General features: G+C 31.9%; 1 protein-coding gene across 1 annotated transcript in view; it reads right to left on the bottom strand.

Annotated features, from left to right (window-relative positions):
• The window catches only part of LOC127737264 (CD109 antigen-like), a 70,399-nt gene extending 53,626 nt beyond the window's left edge, over positions 1 to 16,773 (bottom strand). Inside the window, exons 1-9 of the mRNA XM_052247820.1 lie at positions 16,614 to 16,773; positions 15,852 to 15,933; positions 15,319 to 15,482; positions 12,469 to 12,494; positions 11,541 to 11,700; positions 10,911 to 10,981; positions 10,390 to 10,515; positions 3,877 to 3,916; positions 2,772 to 2,856 (exon numbers count right to left, since the gene is read on the bottom strand). Of these exons, the coding sequence (XP_052103780.1) occupies positions 2,772 to 2,856; positions 3,877 to 3,916; positions 10,390 to 10,515; positions 10,911 to 10,981; positions 11,541 to 11,700; positions 12,469 to 12,494; positions 15,319 to 15,482; positions 15,852 to 15,910 (731 nt within the window). The 5' untranslated portion in view covers positions 15,911 to 15,933; positions 16,614 to 16,773. The remainder of the gene's footprint in view (positions 1 to 2,771; positions 2,857 to 3,876; positions 3,917 to 10,389; positions 10,516 to 10,910; positions 10,982 to 11,540; positions 11,701 to 12,468; positions 12,495 to 15,318; positions 15,483 to 15,851; positions 15,934 to 16,613) is intronic.
• Between the last annotated feature and the right edge of the window lie 5,901 nt (positions 16,774 to 22,674).

Here is a 22,674-nt window from a genome sequence, read left to right as displayed (position 1 = left end):
CATAGACGTTAACAACTATAGGTCACTGTCCGGCCTTGAACAATGAGCAAAACCCGTACCACATAGACAGCTATTAAAGGCCCCGAAATGACAAATGTAAAACAATTTAAACATGTAATCCTTTGTAGGATGCTAGCACAAAAGTTGCCAAAACGGACCCGAATCATTGTTCTGCGGTATCCATGGTAACGGCAGCCAGTTTTGAAAATTCCAAAGTTAAATATCACATCAATATTTTGCAGTTAACATTTGTGTAAAGTTTCATTCAGTTTGAAGCATTTTGAAATTTTTCACTTTTTGCAGTTTTCATGGTAACGGCGGCCATTTTGAAAATTCCTAAATCTAATTGCATCTTCAAATGGTTCCACCTATAATAATCTATCATCATATTATATATAAAGTGAATAATTCAACACTATCACATGACTATTGTTCTAGAATGTTCCATAAAAATTGATCCCCCTAAAATTATGCCAAGGAGAACCCGGGCTTAAATAAAAAATGTTGAATGGACAACTGGACATGGGTCTATTGTATCATACAAAACATAAAGGTTCTACCTATTGAGATGAAACAGTATCTAATGAAAAACAAAATTTACCCCACCCTTTTTCCGGCCCCCCAAATAGTGCCGTGTTAACCCCTAATTCAAATAAAAAATAGCGAATGCAGCCCTAGGGATAGTACCCCAACATCATACTAAATATAAAGTTTCCATCATTTAAGACCTCAAAGAAAATCGTTGGACAGTTTAAGGGTTAAGAGGAATAATAATAATAATAACTAGATTTGTAATTGCTAGCAATAACGGATGGCAGCCTCGTCCCCCATTGCCATGGTAACGGCAGCCATTTTGGAAATTCCAAAGTTAAAGAGGGCATCTACACATGTCAATTAACATTATTGCAAAGATTCATTGAGATTGAAGCATTTTAAAAATTTTGACATTCTTGCTGTTTCCATGGTAACGGCAGCCATTTTGGAAATTCCAAAATCAAATGGAACATCTACATATGCCAGTCAATATTTGTGTGAAGTTTCATTAACTTTGAAGCATATTGCTTTTTTGGACTTTTTTGCTGTTTCCATGGAAACGGCGGCCATCTTGAAAATGCCATACCCCGATTGCAAATCTGCACATGTTTGTTAACATTATGGTATAGTTCCATAACAATTGGTTCATAGAATTCCAAGATATAAGCTGGACAAAAAAAAATGGATAAAAAATTAAAAACAGAAAAAAAGAAACGTAGAACAACAATATCGGATGGCACACTTCCCACATTGCCACTAAACAGCAGCCATTTTTAGAATTGTAAACAGTTAATGCACATAAATACATCACAACCTATCTGTCTGTAAAATTTCCTGAAATTTTGAGCATTTTTTCAATTTTTTACATTTTCGCAGTTTCCATGGTAACGGCGGCCATTTTGGAAATTCCAAGATCAAAAGTCTTATCTTTACTTGCCAGTTAACATTTATATTAAGTTTTATTAAGTTTGGGGCATTTTGAAAATTTTGGACATTTTTGCAGTTTCCATGGTTACGGTGTTCATTTCGAAAATTCCAACAACAGCTGCAGCATTGACTTATGCCATGTTATATATTCACGAAGTTTCGTTTTGTTTGATCTAATATTCCCTAAGAAAATGCTGCTTTAATGCTTTTCCCATAGGGTCAATGTTAAACTTTTCTCCGGTTTCCATGGCAATGACAGCCATTTTGGAATTTTAAGTACTGGTGGTACCTCAGGGTACCACTGGCAACATTTGCATAAAGTTTCAATAGGTTGGCTCTTACAACAAAAGATTAAAAATTTTGATTTTTTTTTTCATTTTTTCTGTTTCCATGGTAACGGTGGCCATTTTGAACCATTCAAATGTCTCTTGCACAATTTCACATAGTGGACCACATTATGGTAAAGTTCCATCAACATTGGTCTATCCAATTCCGAGAAATAGCGTGGACAACTCCGCTGAGGGTGCCATAATAATAATAAGAAACGGGACAAAAATTTATGGCCTTGTTTATGTAAAAAAACAATAAACGAACTAAAAATATGATATACAGCAACAAACGACAACTACTGAATTACAGGCTTCTGACTTGGGACGAGTACATACATAATCAGAGACAGTGATGTAAAAGTACAGCATATGAACAAAGTATAAAAATCAGTTGAAAAGAGCTTGACTCATCAGATCGGTACAAAGCAGAAAAACAACTAACAAAAACACAGACCGGAGGTAACAGGGTATTTATACATCCCTACAACAAAAAAGATACATAGTACAAATCTGAGTGTACTCGCATTACTAACAGAGGCCTGCCTCCGGTTGCGGGATTTACTCGATGTGTTAAAGACCCATTGGTGGATTTGGGTTTTTTTTTGCTTATTGGTCGGGTTTTTGTCTCTTTCACACATTCCCCGTTTCCATTTTCTATTCTATTTGAAAATAGAAAATATCTCGACTATGACAGTATATGGCAATATCAATGATATTGAGAAACATACATAGATGTAGTTGTAGATAAATTTCCAATGTTTATTTCTCGCTTAGTATACCGTTATTGATGCAATTTGAATCTAGCTTAAGTGAATTGACTTTTTCAACTGCTTTGTTAGACATCTGTCAGTTATTATCAATGCTGACAATCATAAACAGTCAATAACTTTATATTACAAAGAAGTGTTGTTTATCATTTCCATTTTATGTACTCGCTGTATTAATTGTAACTCGTTTGTTATTTCCATCAAATGTACTCACATTGTATTAATTGTAACTGTGAAGAATCGATCGGTTTTCAGCTCAAATGACGGCAATACAACATTTACTTCAAATTTAGGTAAAACTAAAATATTAAAAATAAAATACTATTTGATATTCGGCAAATTAATAAATGCAAAAGTATACACAATGGTTGTGCGATTTGATGAGACTTTGGTTCATTGAAATGTATCATTTCGAAGAAGGAGTAACATTGTGTTATAAAATAAAAAAAAACAAACAAAAAATTACGTATTAAAACTATTTTTATAATTGTTTTGTATTAAATCTTATTGCTAACAACGCTTAGATTCAAAGAGACGTTTATTTTATAAAACTTGTTTCTATAAATACAGAACAATCATACATTGTCAGAAAATATGAAGTTTATTTGTACAAGAATCAGAAACAGGTAGAATGTTCTGCTTTATCAAATTAGTATATCAAACTATACAAGCGCCAAATGACGTACTACTGGACATATACCCTGTTCATAACTAGCACTTTTTTAGAGTGTTCAACCCACCATTTGTTCTTAAACTGTCCTGTACCAAGTCAGGTTTATGGCAGTTGTTATCACATAGTCCGTTTCTATGTATGTTGGCGTTTGTTTTTGTAGCAGTTCAGTGTTTCTGTTGTTCCGTTTTTTTTTTCCTTTTATAGTTGTTGTGTTTCCCTCAGTTTTGGTTTGTGTCCCGGATTTGTTTCAGTTAAATCGATTTATTACTATTGAACAGCGGTATACTACTTTTGCCTTTATTTATTAACCAATTTGTAGTAGATTAAAATCAGTTATTTTGTTTGCATCATCAACACGAAGAGCGCACAGAACAAATAAATATATGGAAGGAAGGATATATTAATTCACCTCTTACGCATTCATTGATTGACAGTTTTGTTGTATGTAACACAGAACTATTTTAAGTTCAATTGAATTACTCTAATTGTAAACTTATATTACGATTTATATGAACTTAAATTGATTCACTTCTTTCTCGAAATGCATTATTTTGTCCATAAAACAGATAGAATGAAAGCGTTGCGGTATTATTTTAAAGGGGAGTTTTATTATTTGCACTTCATGACCAACAAATGATGTACTCACCAACTCTTTCTACGTCAAAGCTTTTTGAAGTTTCTTCTGTCTGAAATCATACAATGTATACTTTAATGATTTCATTTTAACGATTCATGTATTGATAAAGAAAGGGTGTATCTTCCTAAAAGACAGGATCAACAAAATACAAATATTAGAACATGCAAACACCAATTTTACTAATTTTTATTCTAGGTAGGAGTCATCCATATGTAACTGAGTCAAATACTTCTGTAAAAAGAAACAGTAGTTTTTAACATATTTTCAGGATCGCTTTACCCGAACTACATAAATAAATTTTTACATACATAAAGGAAATAAAATGGATAAGAGTCTGTTAGTTAAAAAGATACCATGACTCCCGAGGGCGAATGGTATATTTTTAAGATGCTTGCTTATCTATTGTATCTTTTATTCAAGCTACTGTTGTAACGTCTTTCCAAAGTTACAGTTATTTCATGGATTGGATCCTTTTTTATTATTGAGTTCCGATAACCTCTAAATTGTATTAAATGATACACCGACAGTATATTTTTACAACATTTCCATTGAATGATTAGGAATCTGAAAAGTTTGTGTAATTTACAAATTAAGGCATATTTGAACTCATACAAAATAATATATTTATTATTGCATGTATGTTACTAGACTTCTAGGAAAAAACTTTGTCAGAGCCACATAATAACAATTTGAGAATATGCATTTGTAAAGATATAGATTTAAGAATATATGCATTGAAACACTGGAAATCACTCTAAATAATAAAACAATCTGAACAAATGTATGTAAACATTTCTTTTGAAATGAGTAAATGGCCAATAACAAACAAAAAAGAAAAAAAAACCGAATGAAATAGTTCTCCTTTCAAAAATTTCAATAATAACAAACAAAATAAAGAAAAACTCATATTCAACCCAAACAATTGATATACATGGTGGATAGTTAGTATATTAGCGGTCAATTATTTACCATGAAAATCAGACTGTGCACGAATTTTATATTATTACCGGTAGATCTTGTAGGGGAAAATTGGATTTAGTTTGCACCTGCCCTAAGTCAGGAACCTGATGTTCAGTGGTTGTCGTTTGTTGATGTGGTTTATAAGTGTTTCTCGTTTCTCGTTTTTTTTTATATAGATTAGACCGTTGGTTTTCCTGTTTGAATGGTTTTACACGTCTAGTCATTTTTGGGGCCCTTTATAGCTTGCTGTTCGGTGTGAGCCATGACCGTACTTTGACCTATAATGGTTTACTTTTACAAATTGTGACTTGGATGGAGAGTTGTCTCGTTGGCACTCATCCCCCATCTTCTTATATCTAATTAATAATATTGTCATCTATTATTGTTTGAATACAGTAGTCCATTGTGAAGGTTTACTCCGCTTTCGATTAACTTTATATTGCGCATTAAAACAAAATCAATTTTAAAAGAAACAAAAAATTAAATAACTGCTCTTTAAAAGTAGTGGATACTTGCATTCGATAGACAGTTGGATGTTTTCAAACATTTAGGTCTATATGTGGCAACAAACCAGTTCAGGTTTTAATTAATGCATCCGGTTTTGAATCGTCCAATTTGAATAGCAAATGCTCTCATACATAATGTTCATAATAGGATATTATTTGACCAACATCTGCGTGTTAACAGCTTGAAAGTGGACAACTAATCTTCAAATATTGGTCTATTGGCAAATGTAAAAGCTGATCTACCCAAAGATGATCATATTAATACACAAGTTTGGACATTATCATTTTGTGACAGTTGATTGAAAAAATCAAGGCTGCCTTTATGATAAAATTGAGAATGGAAATGGGGAATGTGTCAAAGAGACAACATCCTGACCAAAGAGCAGAAAACAGCTGAAGGCCATCAATGGGTCTTCAACACAGCGAGAAAATCCCGCACATGACAATAATACATAAATTAACAAAGGACTACTAGCAGTTACTGACATGCCAGCTCCAGACCTCAATCAAACTGATTGAAAGATTATGTCTTCATCATATGAAAACCAAGCACAATCCCTCCCGAAAGGGGTTTAGTATCATACCATCATAAAATATATGAGAAGAACATATACCGTATCATACCAACAACTGGTTTTAGAATAGATGTGTTTATTTCCGATGCAAAGACCCTATGAGTGAATCAATATTTATACCAAAATATGCCATCTTTAATGACCTGACAACAATATCATAACTATATCTCTTCTGAATAAGTCTGTTTAAAGGTTTGATTAGCTTTAAATGTGAATGCCGACATTTTTGTGCTTTGTAAAGAATATTACCATCAAAGATTGGATTTGGAATACCTGAACGTATAAGATGTCTGCATGTTGATTTATATTCACGAATGATGTCCTTGTACCGATGATAAAATTTAGTAAATGGTTTGACTAGTTTGTGATATCGAAAACCCTGGTGTAATAATTTTTCAGTAATACATAGATTTCTTTCGTTAAAATCAAATACGTTGTTTCATACACGAGCGAATTGAACAAGTTGAGATATATAAACACCATAAGATGGCGGCAAGGAAACGTCACCATCTAAAAATGGATAATTAACAATAGGAAATGAAAAATCATCTCTTTTATCATAAATTTTGGTATTAAGCTTCCCGCTAAAGATATAAATATCAAGATCCAGGAAAGGGCAGTGTTCATTGTTAGTATTAGCTTTATTTAAAGTCAGTTCAGCCGGATAAATCTCTTTAGTGTATATACTGAAGTCGTCATTATTGAGAGCCAATATATCATCCAAATATCTAAAAGTGTTATTAAATTTTTGTATCAGATGTTGTTTCGATTGGTCTTTGCTGATTTTAGTCATAAATTGTAACTCATAATAATATGGAAACAGGTCCGCAATAAGTGGTGCACAGTTAGTCCCCATTGGAATTCCGATAACTTGACGATATACGGAGTCTCCATGTCGAACAAAAATATTATCTAGTAAAAATTCAAGGGCAGTTATAGTATCAAAGTAGGTCCAATTGACATAGTTCTTTTGTTTGTTGTTACTGAAAAATGACCTAAAGGAGTTTGAACAGATATAATCGCATTCTGACTTTTTAAATGCCCATTTAATTAGGTGTGTGAATTTTTCTTAATAAGATTATGAGGCAAAGTGGTATATAGGGTAGAAAAATAAAAACAGATTCGAAATCACCAATATAAGCATGCAGTTTACCAAGTACTTCCAACAAATTTTTGACACTCCAAAAGTAATTAATTTCACTATTTTCAAAGGCCTTTTTTGAACAATTTATTATTAGGTTTTTGATTGTACCAAGTGTACTAGTAAGTAGAATAGACTGTTTAGTAGTGGAACAATGGCTTAAAGACGAAATAAATTTATATTTGTAAGGTGTTTTCTGCAGCTTCGGAAGCCAGTACATAGTTGAAACTTTCATTGTATTTGGTTCTGCTTGTAAAGAAGTAGCTAAAAGTTTATGTTTGTTACAGATGTCATTTTCCGAAAATAGAGTCAGTTGGAATGTTGGTGAATTTGTGATTTCCTTTTGAAGAACCTCAATGTAAAATTTACGTCAAACAATAATTATATTATTAGCAGCCTTATCACCCGGGACAAAAACAAATTCCTTGGCGAGTTTTTTTAGCTGATGTTTGATACGAGAAATAGGGTTATTATGGTTTTTGTTAGGAGTAAAATGTTCTTTAAAATGTTGTATACGTATATCAACTACGTTCATTATTGAATTAAAAAAAGAATCTAAGGATTTCTTGTCAGCTTTTTGTCGTTTATCCATTTCGAGGTAATAAATATTCAGACAAAGGAAATGTTTTGAAAATTTTCTGTTCTTTCTATATTTCATACATTGAACTTCGGCAAACATAAACATAAATACCTATACAGTATCTGACAAAAGATTTTGAAGTTTTGTCATTTTTACGAGGAGATGATGCATTGACCTGTAAATCGAATCCATAAAGTTGTTGGACCTGAATCGAGGGTGATGATATAACTTACTCTTTGATTGTCTATTCGATATTATTTTCGTTCCCTTTTTCTAAAGCCTTTCAAACTATTTTGCGCTCTTAATTCTGTGATTGAGAACTAATTGAAAATTTAAAAAGTAAAATAAAAAAAATACCAAACTCCAAGGGAAATTCAAAACGGAAAGGCCTTTATAACATGGAAAAATCAAAAACTCAAACACCAATAACGAATGGAAAACAACTCTCATATTCCTGACTTGGTTCCTTATGTAGAAAATGATGGATTAAACCTGGTTTTATAGCTAGCTAAAACTCTCAGTTGCATGACAGTCGCATTGAATTCCATTGTTTTGACAACAATGTGTGAGCAAAACAAACATAATAGGTAAACACGTCAAAAATTGGGGTGCAGCAGTCAAACATTGTAATATAATCTTAATCACTATAAAAAAAAATAACTGTTTCAACAAAGAAACACAAATGGCATATAGACAAAGTACATAAGCAAAAATGAAAGACAAGAATTAAAAATCGACCATAGCACAATAACCCAAAGCGGGATGTGTATGTACCGAGCCACGTCATGCGTATACAATCAAAGATGGACTAAACAGTAAGGGTTAAAAACACAAGGACATAGAAAGGGAACTTTAACACGTAATTAAGATGATAAACAACGTCAGTACCTAGAATCTATACTTCATAACCTATTATTTTGGACGGGATGTTGTCTACTTTATTGATTAATGAGATCAATGAGAGGAGACTCCGGTCGATAGGATGTAGTTTTGGTAATACATGGCGTTACGTTGAACGTCGATTAGGGGGTAAACATATCGGACACGGATTTTAGAACGTGACGTACACTGGAAGTCGATTTGAGAAACGGACGTAGATTCGAGAAACGGACGTCGATTAGAGACCGGACGTCGATCTGAGTCTAACATATATGCAAGAGCATTCCCATTTATTCCATAAATTATTTTCTTACAAAAGGAATTTTTTAGAAATAATTTTATTGCTTTAGATACTGTTGTCTAGTGATAATTCGTGAACTCTGATTATAATGTTTAGTTAAATTCATATTGACTATTTTCTCATTTGTTTTGAATAGCAAATATTTGTTTCAAGGTGTATAAGGCCATTTAAAAAACCAGAATCAAGCACTCATTTGACTTTGGTTTAAAGAATTAACACAAAAAAAATAAAGCACAAGACTATTTTGTACAATGCTTACTTGACATAAACTTGCAATGTTCAAAGATCGAAGGAATAAATATACTGTAACCGGAGAGCATGATTTGTCCCCAAAAGGGAATTTCTGCACCAGCCGAACTACACGTTCCCAACCTCAAGAGTCATATACTATATTGACGATATTTTCATCACTTCCTCTGGTTATATATCATTTTTCTTACCGTGGGTTTTCTTGTTTGGGTGCCAATTACTGCATCAGCCAAAATTTGATCCTGGGACCCCTTACAGAGTAAGCCACCGTTCTATAAACTGAGCTGAACGGGTACCCCACTCGTGGGCAGCTCATGGAGGTCGGTTACTTATTTTTTACTATTAGTGTTGTGCAACATACTTGTAGCTGATAATTTTGTACTCCATACCTTCCACATAAAATGTTTTATAACATTCCTTTTACGTATAATATTGTACAACACACCGTTTACTTATAATATTGTACAACATACCCTTTACTGATAATGTTGTACATCATACCCTTTACTTATAATATTGTACAACACACCGTTTACTTATAATATTGTACAACATACCCTTTACTGATAATGTTGTACAACATACCGTTTACTTATAATATTGTACAACATACCGTTTACTGATAATACTGTACAACATACCGTTTACTGATAATATTGTACAATATACCCTTTACTGATAATATTGTACAACATACCGTTTACTGATAATATTGTACAATATACCCTTTACTGATAATATTGTACAACATACCGTTTACTGATAATATTGTACAACATACCCTTTACTTATAATATTGTACAACATACCCTTTACTTATAATATTGTACAATATACCCTTTAATGATAATACTGTACAACATACCGTTTACTGATAATATTGTACAACATACCCTTTACTTATAATATTGTACAACATATCGTTTACTGATAATATTGTACAACATACCCTTTACTGATAATGTTGTACAACATACCCTTTACTTAAAATATTGTACAACATACCCTTTACTTATAATATTGTACAACATACCCTTTACTGATAATGTTGTACAACATACCCTTTACTGATAATGTTGCATACCAAACCTTTTACTTGTAACTTTGTACAAAACATTCCTGTTACTAATGATGTTGTACACCATGCCTGTAACTAATTATGTAGTACAACATAACTTCAACTTTGTACAAGATACATTTTACTTATAAGTTATACAACATATTTTTTTCTGATAATTTTGTAAAGCATACCTTTTACTTAAAATATTGTACAACATACTTTTGATTTTTAATGTGTACAAAATATTGTTTACTGATAATGTTAAACATACCCTTTGTTCTGTTTTGATTGTCCATGTTCCTAGATTTGTTAATGTTGAAAGTTGAAATGATCCAGTAAAAACACCCAAAACAGGTTTTACTTTAAGATACTGCTTTACTCTGTTAGTTTTGGGATCCTGAAATGAAAGCATGCCTCGTTGATACCTCAATATATATATATAAATGCATGGACATTTAAAACCCCTTTCTTAGTCTAAAAAAGTACATCTTTCTTTTCATAGATAACATTTTACACAACTGCAGAAGTTATGAAAGTAACATTCAGGAATCAAATATTCTGAATGTATTTCTTTTTATTGATAAAGTTAAATGAAGTAAAAGAAAGGTGATTGTTTACCTCGGTTTGAAAATAGGAATAAACCAAACTTCAACTTGGTATTCCTAAAATCTATATGTATTCTCAATAATATCTGAGAATATATTTTTTAATGACGTATTGCCTTCGCATTATTAAGCCTTAAATAGTCGGGAAACAAAAGTATGCACAATGAAATCTTAAAGTTTGTCTTACCTGTATAAAAATATCCAAGGGATCATTTCGGACTTTTAAACTGGGGTCAGTACCGAATACTCTAAACTGGACTGTTGTAGAAAAAAGGAGTGTTGTTAGAATCATAAAACAATAACAATTATAGAAATAAAGATAAGTAAGGTTAGAAGTATTTGTTATTGTAGAAAAGAACAAATACAAATGTCATTCATACAACATTCAATGAAACAGCAATCCAGCAAAACAAAATATCTTAAAAGAAATATTAAGGTCAACATATAGTCTTTATGAAATATCTATGGTTCCTTTAAAACACAATTATCAAAATGTGTACAATTTGTTTTGTTTTGTCTAACTTAAAAAAAGAGATATTTAAAAGAACTGTGCCTCCATGTAAAAGTTATAAGAAAATCATTATTTGGCAATCTAACATCTTTTTTTTCGGATTCGGCGTTCTCAAGTATCAAGTATCATCTCCATCCTTACGGGACAGCAAATCATTTCTAGTGATTTTGTTATGTTTATGATAGTTTGGTTTAAAAGCATAATATTTTATTGTCATTAATTTTTTTCCAGGTAAATCATGTCAGGCACACGTAATTTTCAATATATCAATAACACACAATTAAATTTTCATATTGAGAAATGTACCTAAATCTCCAGGCTTATAAATCGCTTTATCAGTTTGAATGAAGATAGAGGTCGCCTTTGTAGTTGCTCGTATTCTTGTTACTGTTTTATCAAATGAGAGTCCTCCCGAAACTCTGACTTTCATCTTGTAATCATATCCTTCTGGGATTGTTATCGGTACCTTCAGTAAAAGTAACATTCCAATTAGTTGGATATATTCATCATTTAGTTTGGCTAGCCACAAAACCAGGTTCAACCCATCATTTTTTCTTAAAATGTCCTGTACCAAGTCAGGAATATGACAGTAGTTATTTAATAGTTCGTTTCTATGAATGTTGCATTGTAGTTTGTTTTTGTTGCACTTCTGTGTTCTGTTATTTCGTTGTTTTCCTCTTATAGTTGACGTGTTTCCCTCGATTTTAGTTTGTAATCCGGATTTGTTTTCTCCCAATCGATTTATGACTTTTGAACAGCGGTATACTACTGTTGCCTTTATTTAAATATCTCAAGACACAAACTAATCGGGCTTATCTGTTGTGATTTGTATTTATATGTGGAAGTTTCCTTTGATCCTTTGAATTAGCAAGAATGTTTTTGTGTATTTTTTTCAAAAATGCCATTAGGTATGAGTCATATCAACTTTAAGGACGACAGATGACGTCATTTGTGTCAAAAAATAATGAATAAAAGAATATTTAGACCATTTGGTCAGTTTTTATAAGGAAAATGTCACTTGTCGTCACAGGTAAAAATCGAACACCGGTTCTTATCTCTCGGCAATGTAAATAATGTGAAATGATTCCAGGGACAAAAACATAGAAGATACCACTGGTGCATTTATATTTTACTGAAATAGCCAAAGTTGACACATCAAGCAATATTAAATTCTCACTCGTTACGGAAGCTATCATCAAAACCCTTAAATTGATGTATATAAGATTAAACTCACGTTTAATTTGACCACCGCAGGTTGTCCTGAAATTAGAATCACAAGAAATTAATCAGGAATCAAGTTCTCGCATTGTGTTAATCAAAACAATATGCATTGATGACCAACGTAACTGCTATTCAATACTTATGGTATTGACATCTTTAGACTGCATAAATTAAGCAAGAACGATGAACATAATATTTATATCATTAATAGAAAACAACAAACATGTTATCAATTATTCGATGTAAATATTAATTTCATTTTAAATGTCTTGAAATAAATATAGTCGTTATATACCAGACACCACTGTCCCATATTAGGGGAGGGTTTAGCGCTCACAAGCATTTTTAAACCCGCCCCATTCCGTATATGCCTGTTCCAAGTCAGGAGCCTGTAGAATAGTGGTTGTCGTTAGTTCATGTCGGTCATATTTGTTTTTCGTAAATTGTTTTATTATTAATTAGGTCGTTAGTTTTCTCGTTTGAACTGTTTCACATTTTTCATGTCGGACCTTTTATAACTGACTATAAGGTATGGGTTTTTCTCATTGTTGAAGGCCGCAAGGTGGCTTACAATTGCTTACTAACACTTCATGTTATCTGTGGTGGATAGTTGTCTCCTTGGCAATCATACCACATCTCTTTATATTCATTAAAGCATTACACAAGGATCCAATTTGTTTTTACATAATTCGAATTACCAACAATCTAAAGAGAGATCACTCGTAGCACCTCAAGCATACAGCCATAAATGATGACAAAGCTAATTGAAATATAGTTTTGAATTCAAGAACCATATACACCTAATGAAATGTCATTCGAAGACGTATTAATGTATTTTCCTTTATTGATTGATAGTTTCTAGTTCAAGTCAGTGCCAAATATTTCCCTTAATTTTGAATAATTAACATCGTACTTTGATTTACCGAGGGGTAATGATATTTGTTGGTTTGGTCAACGAATTACAGCCTATTGCAGTATTTATTCTTTTCCAATAAATTTTTATGTGCTGAAATTGAATCAATTTACCCTATATTATGGACATGCATGAATGAGCTGTCGGACATTGCTACCATTTTTAGTTTTTGAATCATAATAGTTCAAGGTGCATTAATATGATTCATTTAGACGATTATTGTTCTTATTAAATGAAAAAAGAAAATGCATAACTTAAAGAAAAGTAAAATTAAGAACAGATAGTGTGATGTAACATAAGTCAGCAATTTAGATAATTAAGTTTCGGTAAATGACTGTACTAAGTCAGGAATTTGACAGTTGTTTTTCATTCATTCCGTTGGTTGATAAAGTTTAGCGTTTTATTTCAAATCGAGTGCTTGCATCTCATATATCGCAATGAAATTTCCCATCTCTAGGTGGAAACATACTCTCTGTCCTATCGTAAGGCATTCATACCGCTGATTTCATGGGTTACGGTGCATCATCACAACCACTGGAATTCAGGCTTCTGGGTTGGGACAGCTCATACAGAATGTTGCGGGATTTGACATGCTTGTGTACGCCCAACCCTCCCTTGTTCACATATTTGTTTGTTTTTAAAGTGATTAAGATTATAACACAATGTTGACTGCTGTACCCCTATTTTTGACATTTTTACTTATTATGTCTGTTTGTTTTGTTCACACATCGTTTTCAATATAATAGAATTTTATGCAACTGTCATACAAGTGAGAGGTTTAGCTAGCTATAAAACCAGGTTTAATCTACCATTTTCTTCATAAGAAAATGCCTGTACCAAGTCAGGAATATGACAGTTGTTATCCATTCGTTTGATGCGTTTGAGCTTCTTATTTTGCCATTTGATTAGGAACTTTCCGTTTTTAATTTTCCTCGGAGTTCGGTATTGTTGTTATTTTACTTTTTAAAGGGGCACTAGCTGTCAAAATCATGTTCCCCGATTTGACTCACATTCTCATATTTGATCTATAACATACTGAAACACGTATCCAAATTATAATAAGTCTTAAATAAACAGTTAACAATGCATATACTAGATAATATATATGAGAATTTCGTGTGTATTTTAGTCTAGACGCCATCTAATTAACTATCAAGATGACCTTCGAAAACTACCGACGGTCACATAACACGATATAAACATAAACATAAACATAAATAGATAGCGACTTCGTGCAATTGGATTTTTCTATGTCTGTTTTATTTCATGTTATAGGTTAGAAAAAAAAGTTAATTTTCGATTTTACCTGTTTAAGAATGATTTTTGGCAGATCGAATCAGTCAATCAAATGATTTACCTTTGTTTCACTTTCAATGTTGACATTCTTTTCTTTTAATAACTGAACACGTATAAATCATGCGTAATCCATCTCTAGCTAAGGGTTTAAATTGAAGTTCACATTGATACGGATTCAATGAGGTGGAATTATTCACTTGTAATAAAATAATTCATCATCGATGTTTTTTTAGCTTATTTTGACGAAATTGAACCATACTGGCTGCTAAAAGCGAATTATTATTTCACTATTTCACTTTTATTAATGAATGATAAAAAAAAATCATAATTTATTTTTTTTTATATATCTCGTAGCTAGTGTTCGTTTAACGTGGTATTTACTTTCATAAGGAATGCTCAAACTAAACATTTAAAAGCAAAGGAAAACCAAATGATCTCGCACCACAAGCGATTATATGAGACAGTATTTTTTTATGAATTGTTCATCACGATTCTTTTTTTCTCTTAAGCCTTTTAATGTTCATATGTTTGTAATTTGTTTGAATGTTCCGATTAAAGATAAAACTTCTATCATTGTTAAACTAAAATTCTTAAACGGTCTTGTACACTCATTTACTATTATATGTTTAACGTTGTTTTTTTATGCATACTCACGCAGTGAATTTATTGACTCCCGTTTAGTTGCTAATGTGGTGTTGTCTTTGTCCAAAAGTGTAACCACTACATTGGCCCCTCGTTCAATTGGATTAATAGGTGCTATATAGATATCAGCCTTTGCACCAGCTCGTATTTGACGTGGGACTGTCACAATATATGTACTGGAAGTTGAACACAGGAAGAATATCATAATGTTTTTAAATGCCTTAAGACTTTTAAAATGACATTACTTGCTTTCAGACACTTCAATTAGAAACGCCGATGACTATCTATGGTTTTTACGAACATTTGTTTCTTTTTTAAGTTTTTTTTAGTTTTGTTTATTTTATTGCATTATTCTATTTCGTTTTTCTTTGTTTTATTTCATTTCATTTTGCTTTAATTTTTTTTGTCTTTGTTATGCCATATTTATTTATATCTAATGACTTCTGTCTGTCTATTTGTTCGACGGTAGGCTTTCTGTCTTTTTGGTCGATGGTTTAAATTAAGATATCTTTTTGTTTTTTGTATGGTATAGTGCAATTACTCACTTTTTCGCCCAGGCAGGACCAAGGACACATAACAGTACACCGATTATCAGTCTCGTCATGACCTGAACTAATGTGTTGTTACCTGTAAATAAGCATGTAAATCATATTTATATATCATACTTATATTTGAGAATGACAAATGTCTCATGTCATATTATAGAACACAATACATTATTTGGGTTGTATCTGGAAAACTGAAAAACACACAACTCTAGATCTAATGTTCAAAATGTTTAGTCATCCGTTACAAATGCATATAAAGTGCATATAATGTTACTATAAGTTAGGTCTTCAAACTTTTCTATTAAGCATGGAAAATGCTTGATTTATGAAAATAAACTCATCATCGATACCAGGAAAATGGCATTTACAAAAATGGAAAGTTCTAATTAAACAGATCAATCAAATAGTCGACTGAGCAATCGTAACAATCATTAAAATCACCTGCATATCATTCAATTAAAGCCATTGTAGGTGCATTTTGCTGCAAAGAATTAAGATACAAATGATAGTCATGCGACAGTGTCAAACTTAAAGCTCGTTCTGCTGTGTTCGAAGTAGACGGCCTACAAATCTAAAAGGCATGTTATTTCACAAAACGTTAATGAAGCAGTTGTTATTAATATATTTTTTTTTTAAATATAAATAAGCAGTTTTAGAAAGTTATCTATTTTGTTATTATTCTAGTGTGAAATTTATGAGAAAATTGTTTGCATTTATTAATGTTTTGATTACATACATATATATATATAGTTTCTTTACCTCTTTAAAAGCTTTTTATCAGTCTCCAATGCGATAATCTCTACTTTACACTAAAACTAAGCTTGACTGTAGAAGTAAAACATTATTTACGGACTTATTCTTATATAGACAATTAAAACATGTATTATGTCCTACGTGGTAACATATTTCATCGGTTAAGGTAAACCACAGGCTTTTTCCAGTCCTGAAGACAAATGTATTTATGTAAAACGTAAATATTTATTAATTTTCAAGGATTTAGAAAACATTACACTTGCGAACGTGATCATTAAAAGTCCGGTTTGATGTGTTTTAACTTCTACTCTTTACGCTACTTTTCAATTGAACATATTAATTACATACTATACATTTTATATTAAAGACTTCTCTTAGGTGATGTACATACATTTTGTATATTATAAATTAAGTAAAGTGTGTGACTATTTTAATGTCACAGGATTATAAAAACGAACACATTTATCACTGAAGAAGGCTGGACAGTGAACTCCGAAAATTCATTAAAGATGTGTACCGTAATCAATGGTCACCTTTTAATAGAGCATATGCTTTTAATGGTGTAACCAACACCATTAATTGTACAACCCGTACCATGAATGATAAAACCCCTTTCATGAATGGTAAAATCCATTCCATGAATTGTAAAACCCACACACAAAATATTAAAACCGCTACTATGAATAAACCAATACCATTATGAGCAGGATCTGCGTACCCTTCCGTAGTACCTGAAATCACCCCCGGTTGTTGATGTCATTTGTGTTGCTCAGTCTTTAGTTTTCTTTTTTTTTGTGTTTTGTTTACTGTTTGTCATTTACAGCGGTATACTACTGTTGCCTTTATTTACCCGACTTTCGTTTTTAGCCATGGCATTGTCAGTTTGTATTCGACTTATGAGTTTGAATATCCCTTTGTATCTTTCGCCTCTCTTTTATCAATTATAAAACACATTCCTTGCATTATAAACCCATACCATAAATTGAAAAACCCTTACCCATGAAGGGTAAAATCCATACCATAAATTTTAAAAATCCATACCATCAATATTAAAATCAATACCATGAATGGTTAAACCCATAACTTATCTGGTTAAGCCCATACCATTTATTGAAAAGTCTAAACATTGAATTGTAAAATCCATATCATAGATTAATAACTAATACCGTGAAATGTAAAATCCCTTTCATGATATGTAAAACCCATACCATGAATTGTAAAACCCATCCCATGAACTTTAAAATCTAGACCATGAATTTTAAAACCAATAAAATGAATAGTGAAACATATATCTTGACTGGTTAAACCCAAACTATTTATTGTAAAATACAAACCATGAATTGTAAAACCTCTACCATGAATTGTTAAATCCATTCAATGAATGGTAAAACACATACAATGAATTTTAAAACCCACTCAATGAATTTTAAAACCCATACCAAGAATTGTAAAACCCATACCAAAAATATAAAACCTAAACCATGAAAGATAAAACCCAAACCATGAAATGTTAAAGCCCTTATCATGAATGTTAAAACACTTACCATAAAATGTAAAACCCACACCATGAATGAAATCCCATTCCATAATAGGTAAAACCAAAATCATGAAAGTTGAAACTCATATCATAAATAATGGTAAACCCAAATAGTTATGTAAGCTATTAAAGGTACCGGCATGATTAAAACTAGAACAGAAAACGATTACAAAAATGGCAAACAGCAAACAATGACAACCACTGATTTACATGCTCCTAACTTGGGACAGACACATACAGACAGCAACCAATGACAACTACTGACTACTGAATTACATGCTTCTGGATTGGGACAGACACAAACAGACAGCAACCAATGACAACCACTGAATTACATGCTTCTGACTTGGGACAGACACATAAATAATGTGACGGTGTTGAGCTTTATAATGACTTATTGTTCCAAAACCTTATAGTTGAAGACTGTAGTTTGCCTTCTAGATGACTTTTGGTTATTTTGTTTTTGTCGTTCGGTTGCTATCTCATTAACTTGTACTCCATTTTCCCTTTTATTTCTTTTAAACAAATGAATTGTGTCTTGACCATAGTAGGTAGGCTCTATTCCCCACAACATTTGTACAAAAATGACACAATATTGAAAATGTCTTACCAATAGCAATTGCTTTGAAGAACAAAGCGAACAAAAGGAATTATAAATAGTAAGCTAAAAACCAGCACTAATGATGTTCTTATGGTATGCAAATTGATTTAAGAAAAAGCTAAAATTTGTTTTGAGTATTCAAGTCTCTCCCCCTCCCTTTCTTTTTATCTCGAGTGAAAGAGATCGACAAAAATAAATCAATATAATTCCTTGGGAGAAAAAAATATATATGCAATACTAGAAATACAATTCAAAGAAAATTTGAACTTCTCGAAAGTAGACCCGAAGTATATATTATATTGATATTGAAATCATACCATCTTATACATGTACTCAAATACTTGTACATGATGCAAAAAAACACACCCTATAGTGTTTGTTAACTTGGAGAGGTGGTATTGGCTGAAAAAGTAAATAAATACATTACCTTAAAAACGCCTGACCTTTTGTCGGTCAATTATAAAACTACTAACCTCATGAAATAGGAAAGTTCTTCTAGTTGTAAATTGCAAAAAAAAATCATAAAAATCAACATAAAAAAGGGTTTGTTTCTGTTATCTGATTTTTTTTTATTAAGTTCTGATTGATTGATGACGGCTTAATGCTGTACCAGCAAACATGAGCTATGTCGCCACAAGAACTAAATTTTGTATATATTTATACTTATCTATCTGCTTAGAAAACAGGATGACACAATTTATTTAATTTTCACTTGTTTACTTCAACAACTCTCGGGAAACCACATAAATTAGAAAAGATGATTCTATTACATATTAAACATTCTTATTTGCCTACATTGACAAATGATGTAATCACCATTCCCGTTTGAAGACCACAAAATAAAAAATAAAAAGTTTTATTACGGATATACAAAGTTATTATTTTAATAGAGTGTCAACATTTATAAACTATTGCAATATTGTATGGAAAAGAGCAGGACACATATACATAAGTGCAAATACATTAACGATATTATAGAATATATACTAAACAACTGATTCAGATGTCAATAAACGTAACATTTGAATTACCGAAACACCTTTGAAAGCAATAATATAGATGGCATACAGGTTAATTGTGTTTTCAATTCTTCGCACATTTAGATTCCCACCCTCAGAAGCGTTATAAAAAGTATTGTTCATCCAAAAGATTACGGTAATGTTACTTATGCGGGTATGAAAATAGAAAATTGATCTTTAGATAGTTCTGTTTTGGTTTAAAAGACTCATTGATAAAGTGTAATATTTATACAGTATTTGTTCAATTATTGCGGTTATTATCTTTCTCTAACTTTGAAAAGGTATCTAATGTATATTTTTTCGAAAGAACCAATAGGCCAATCAGAACAACAGTGTCAACAGTCATCTTTAGGGTATTTCATTTGAAAATTGTGTCCAATATGAATGCAGAGCAAAACAAGCATTAACGGTCTAGCGATTACTAAAACAATTGTCAAATAAAGTTCAAGGCTAATATGTTGAAAGATGTTGAAAGATAGTACAGGTATAGAAAAAAAAAACGGTAACCTCAAAACCATTTGCACCTCATGATTCGACATTCTTTTTTTTTCGTCCAAAGTCTTTAATCAACTCTTTCATATAGATGTTTTCACAATACAGTACTATTTGTTTCCATTTTTGTAACTTTAAGTTTTATGTACTGTTGTTTGTCTGTTTGTCCTTTTCCTTTTTTAGTCATTGTCAGTTTTTGTTAATAGCTGCACTGAGCAATGCAAGCACTAAATGAAATAGATAATGAAGCAAAGGATCCTCTTGACGGACTCCCCTTTCTAAGGAAAACAATCTGAAAGTTATCCGTTATTTAACACTGCACTGGAGGCACCATAGTAGCATGCCTCTATCCAACTCTTATATGTATGATCAAAGTATTAAAACTGCAAGGCCTCCAATATAAAACACTATTCGTCTTTGTCGAAAACTTTTCCAAAATCCAGGAATGTCATCATCCTCCATCTTTTCAATCAGGTCATAAATAATCTTAGCCAGACTGGTACATTCGCCTATATACCCACCTTTAAGAAAACTGTTTTGTGTTTGGCTTATTATATTTACCAGCACCTTTTTGAGTCTATTTGTCAGACTTGCAGTAGCTGTCTTATTTTCTACACACGGCACTGTGATAGGTCGTTAGTTTTTAAGATAACATTTTGACTTATCTTCCTTTAGTATACAAGTATAGAGTCCCTGTCTTTGAATGATAGAAAAATTTCCATATTCTAAAGCCTCATTTAGAATTCTTACCAGTGGTATCTGAATATCATCCAAAAAGCATTTATATAACTTAACAGTCAATCCATCTATTCCAGGCGATTTGGATTTTTTTTTATATGTTTAAGAGAAGACAGATATTTCTGCATTGTTAAAGGTCCCTCAAAGTGACCCATCTCTTCCTCATTAGGTTTTAATCATAGTCAAAAATCTTTTGGACACGATTTCTGTCCTTATGTTCATATCCGTTCCCGTTTAAGAAATAATTCTTTCATGTCATGCTATATGCTCATTTTAACATGGGTAGGCATTATATTTGTCAATACCTTTATACCGAGCGTAAGCGAGGTTCAAAATGTTGACAAATATAATGCCTACCCATGTTAAAATGAGCACAGAACATGGCATGAAAGAATTATTTCGATTCTAATAAAATTTAGAACTTTTATACTTTGAAGCGGACCTATAATTAAACACCTTCAAAAGACAGCTATTTTTATTTGATGAAGCCAAAACGATGATAAAGAAAATCCACCTTTTCAGGAGAAAAAAATAACAGATACATAAAAACTTACTTTTAGAATGATTTAATGTCTGGCAAGCAACACCAACACAAATTTCCCTTTTGTGTCTGCTGTGTGGATCGGTGGTTGTCTCCAAGTACTTCCTCCACTAATAAAAACTGATTGCCACAAAATAGCCAATAGGACTGAATGTGGCGTCAAACACAAAAATATCAACTAACCAAACTGCTGTGTGTAAAAGTCAAATTTTTGTCTATATATTTTTTTATCTTTGCAGAACGTCACAAAACATGGCTGCAATATTCCTTTTTATACTTGTTAAAACAAATTAAGAATACAGAAACCGAAAACTCGAAAATAACACGTTTGAAAATGGTCTAGAAATGTGAAAGAAGATTTAATGTAAACCGATACCCAGATATATGTTGAAATTGAAAGCGCTTAAGCAAAAACAATGTATAGTGTAACAAGTACATTAAATGCATTCATGGTCCTTAGTACGTCCTTGCAGAAAACATTGTTCATGTATATTTACCAAAAAAAGTTACTTAAAAAATACATAATTTATGTTGTCACAACAAAATGAGTATACTTTCAAAAATCGGATTTCAGCCTGCTGTTAATCGAATATTAGTCAAGGTAGATTTTGGTCTGTATTCAAAGGGGTAGAGATTTTCCATTCTTTGCCAAAATACTCTAATTTCAAACACATTATACAAAGTATGGATTGCCAACCTTTTTTTAAAGTTTAAGTTTGTGAAAAATTATCAGATTTTGTAAGGATTATTATCAAAAAGGTACATTTATTTGAACAAAAAGAAAACTAAACTATATAGTTTTAAATGTGTAAATATATATAATAAGCCCAACAATGTTAGATCTTCAAATTTGCGTTCTCATATTTTTGTTCTTTCCTCAGCGGCATTCGAACCCTTGCTTTTGTGACATCGTGGCAACACCGCCTGCACAGTGTCCAGCACCCTAGACCACTCGACCACCTAGGCTACATAAAAAATATAGCTTTCGGTGGTCGATGTAATGGCTTTCCCTTTCGGCTTTATCTAGGGCTGTAACCCAGTACATGATATATAGTGGCAAATAGATTGTGTACCTTTCAGATCCGCAATTTTGTCTGTCGTATATATATATGAGAAGATAGCTCTTATAATATGCTTTC

Source organism: Mytilus californianus, unplaced genomic scaffold, assembly GCF_021869535.1.
Source record: "Mytilus californianus isolate M0D057914Y unplaced genomic scaffold, xbMytCali1.0.p SCAF_4, whole genome shotgun sequence".
Taxonomy (NCBI): Eukaryota; Metazoa; Mollusca; class Bivalvia; order Mytilida; family Mytilidae; genus Mytilus; species Mytilus californianus.
The sequence above is the reverse complement of the archived record's forward strand: the minus strand, read 5'-3'. Positions and strand labels throughout refer to the sequence as shown.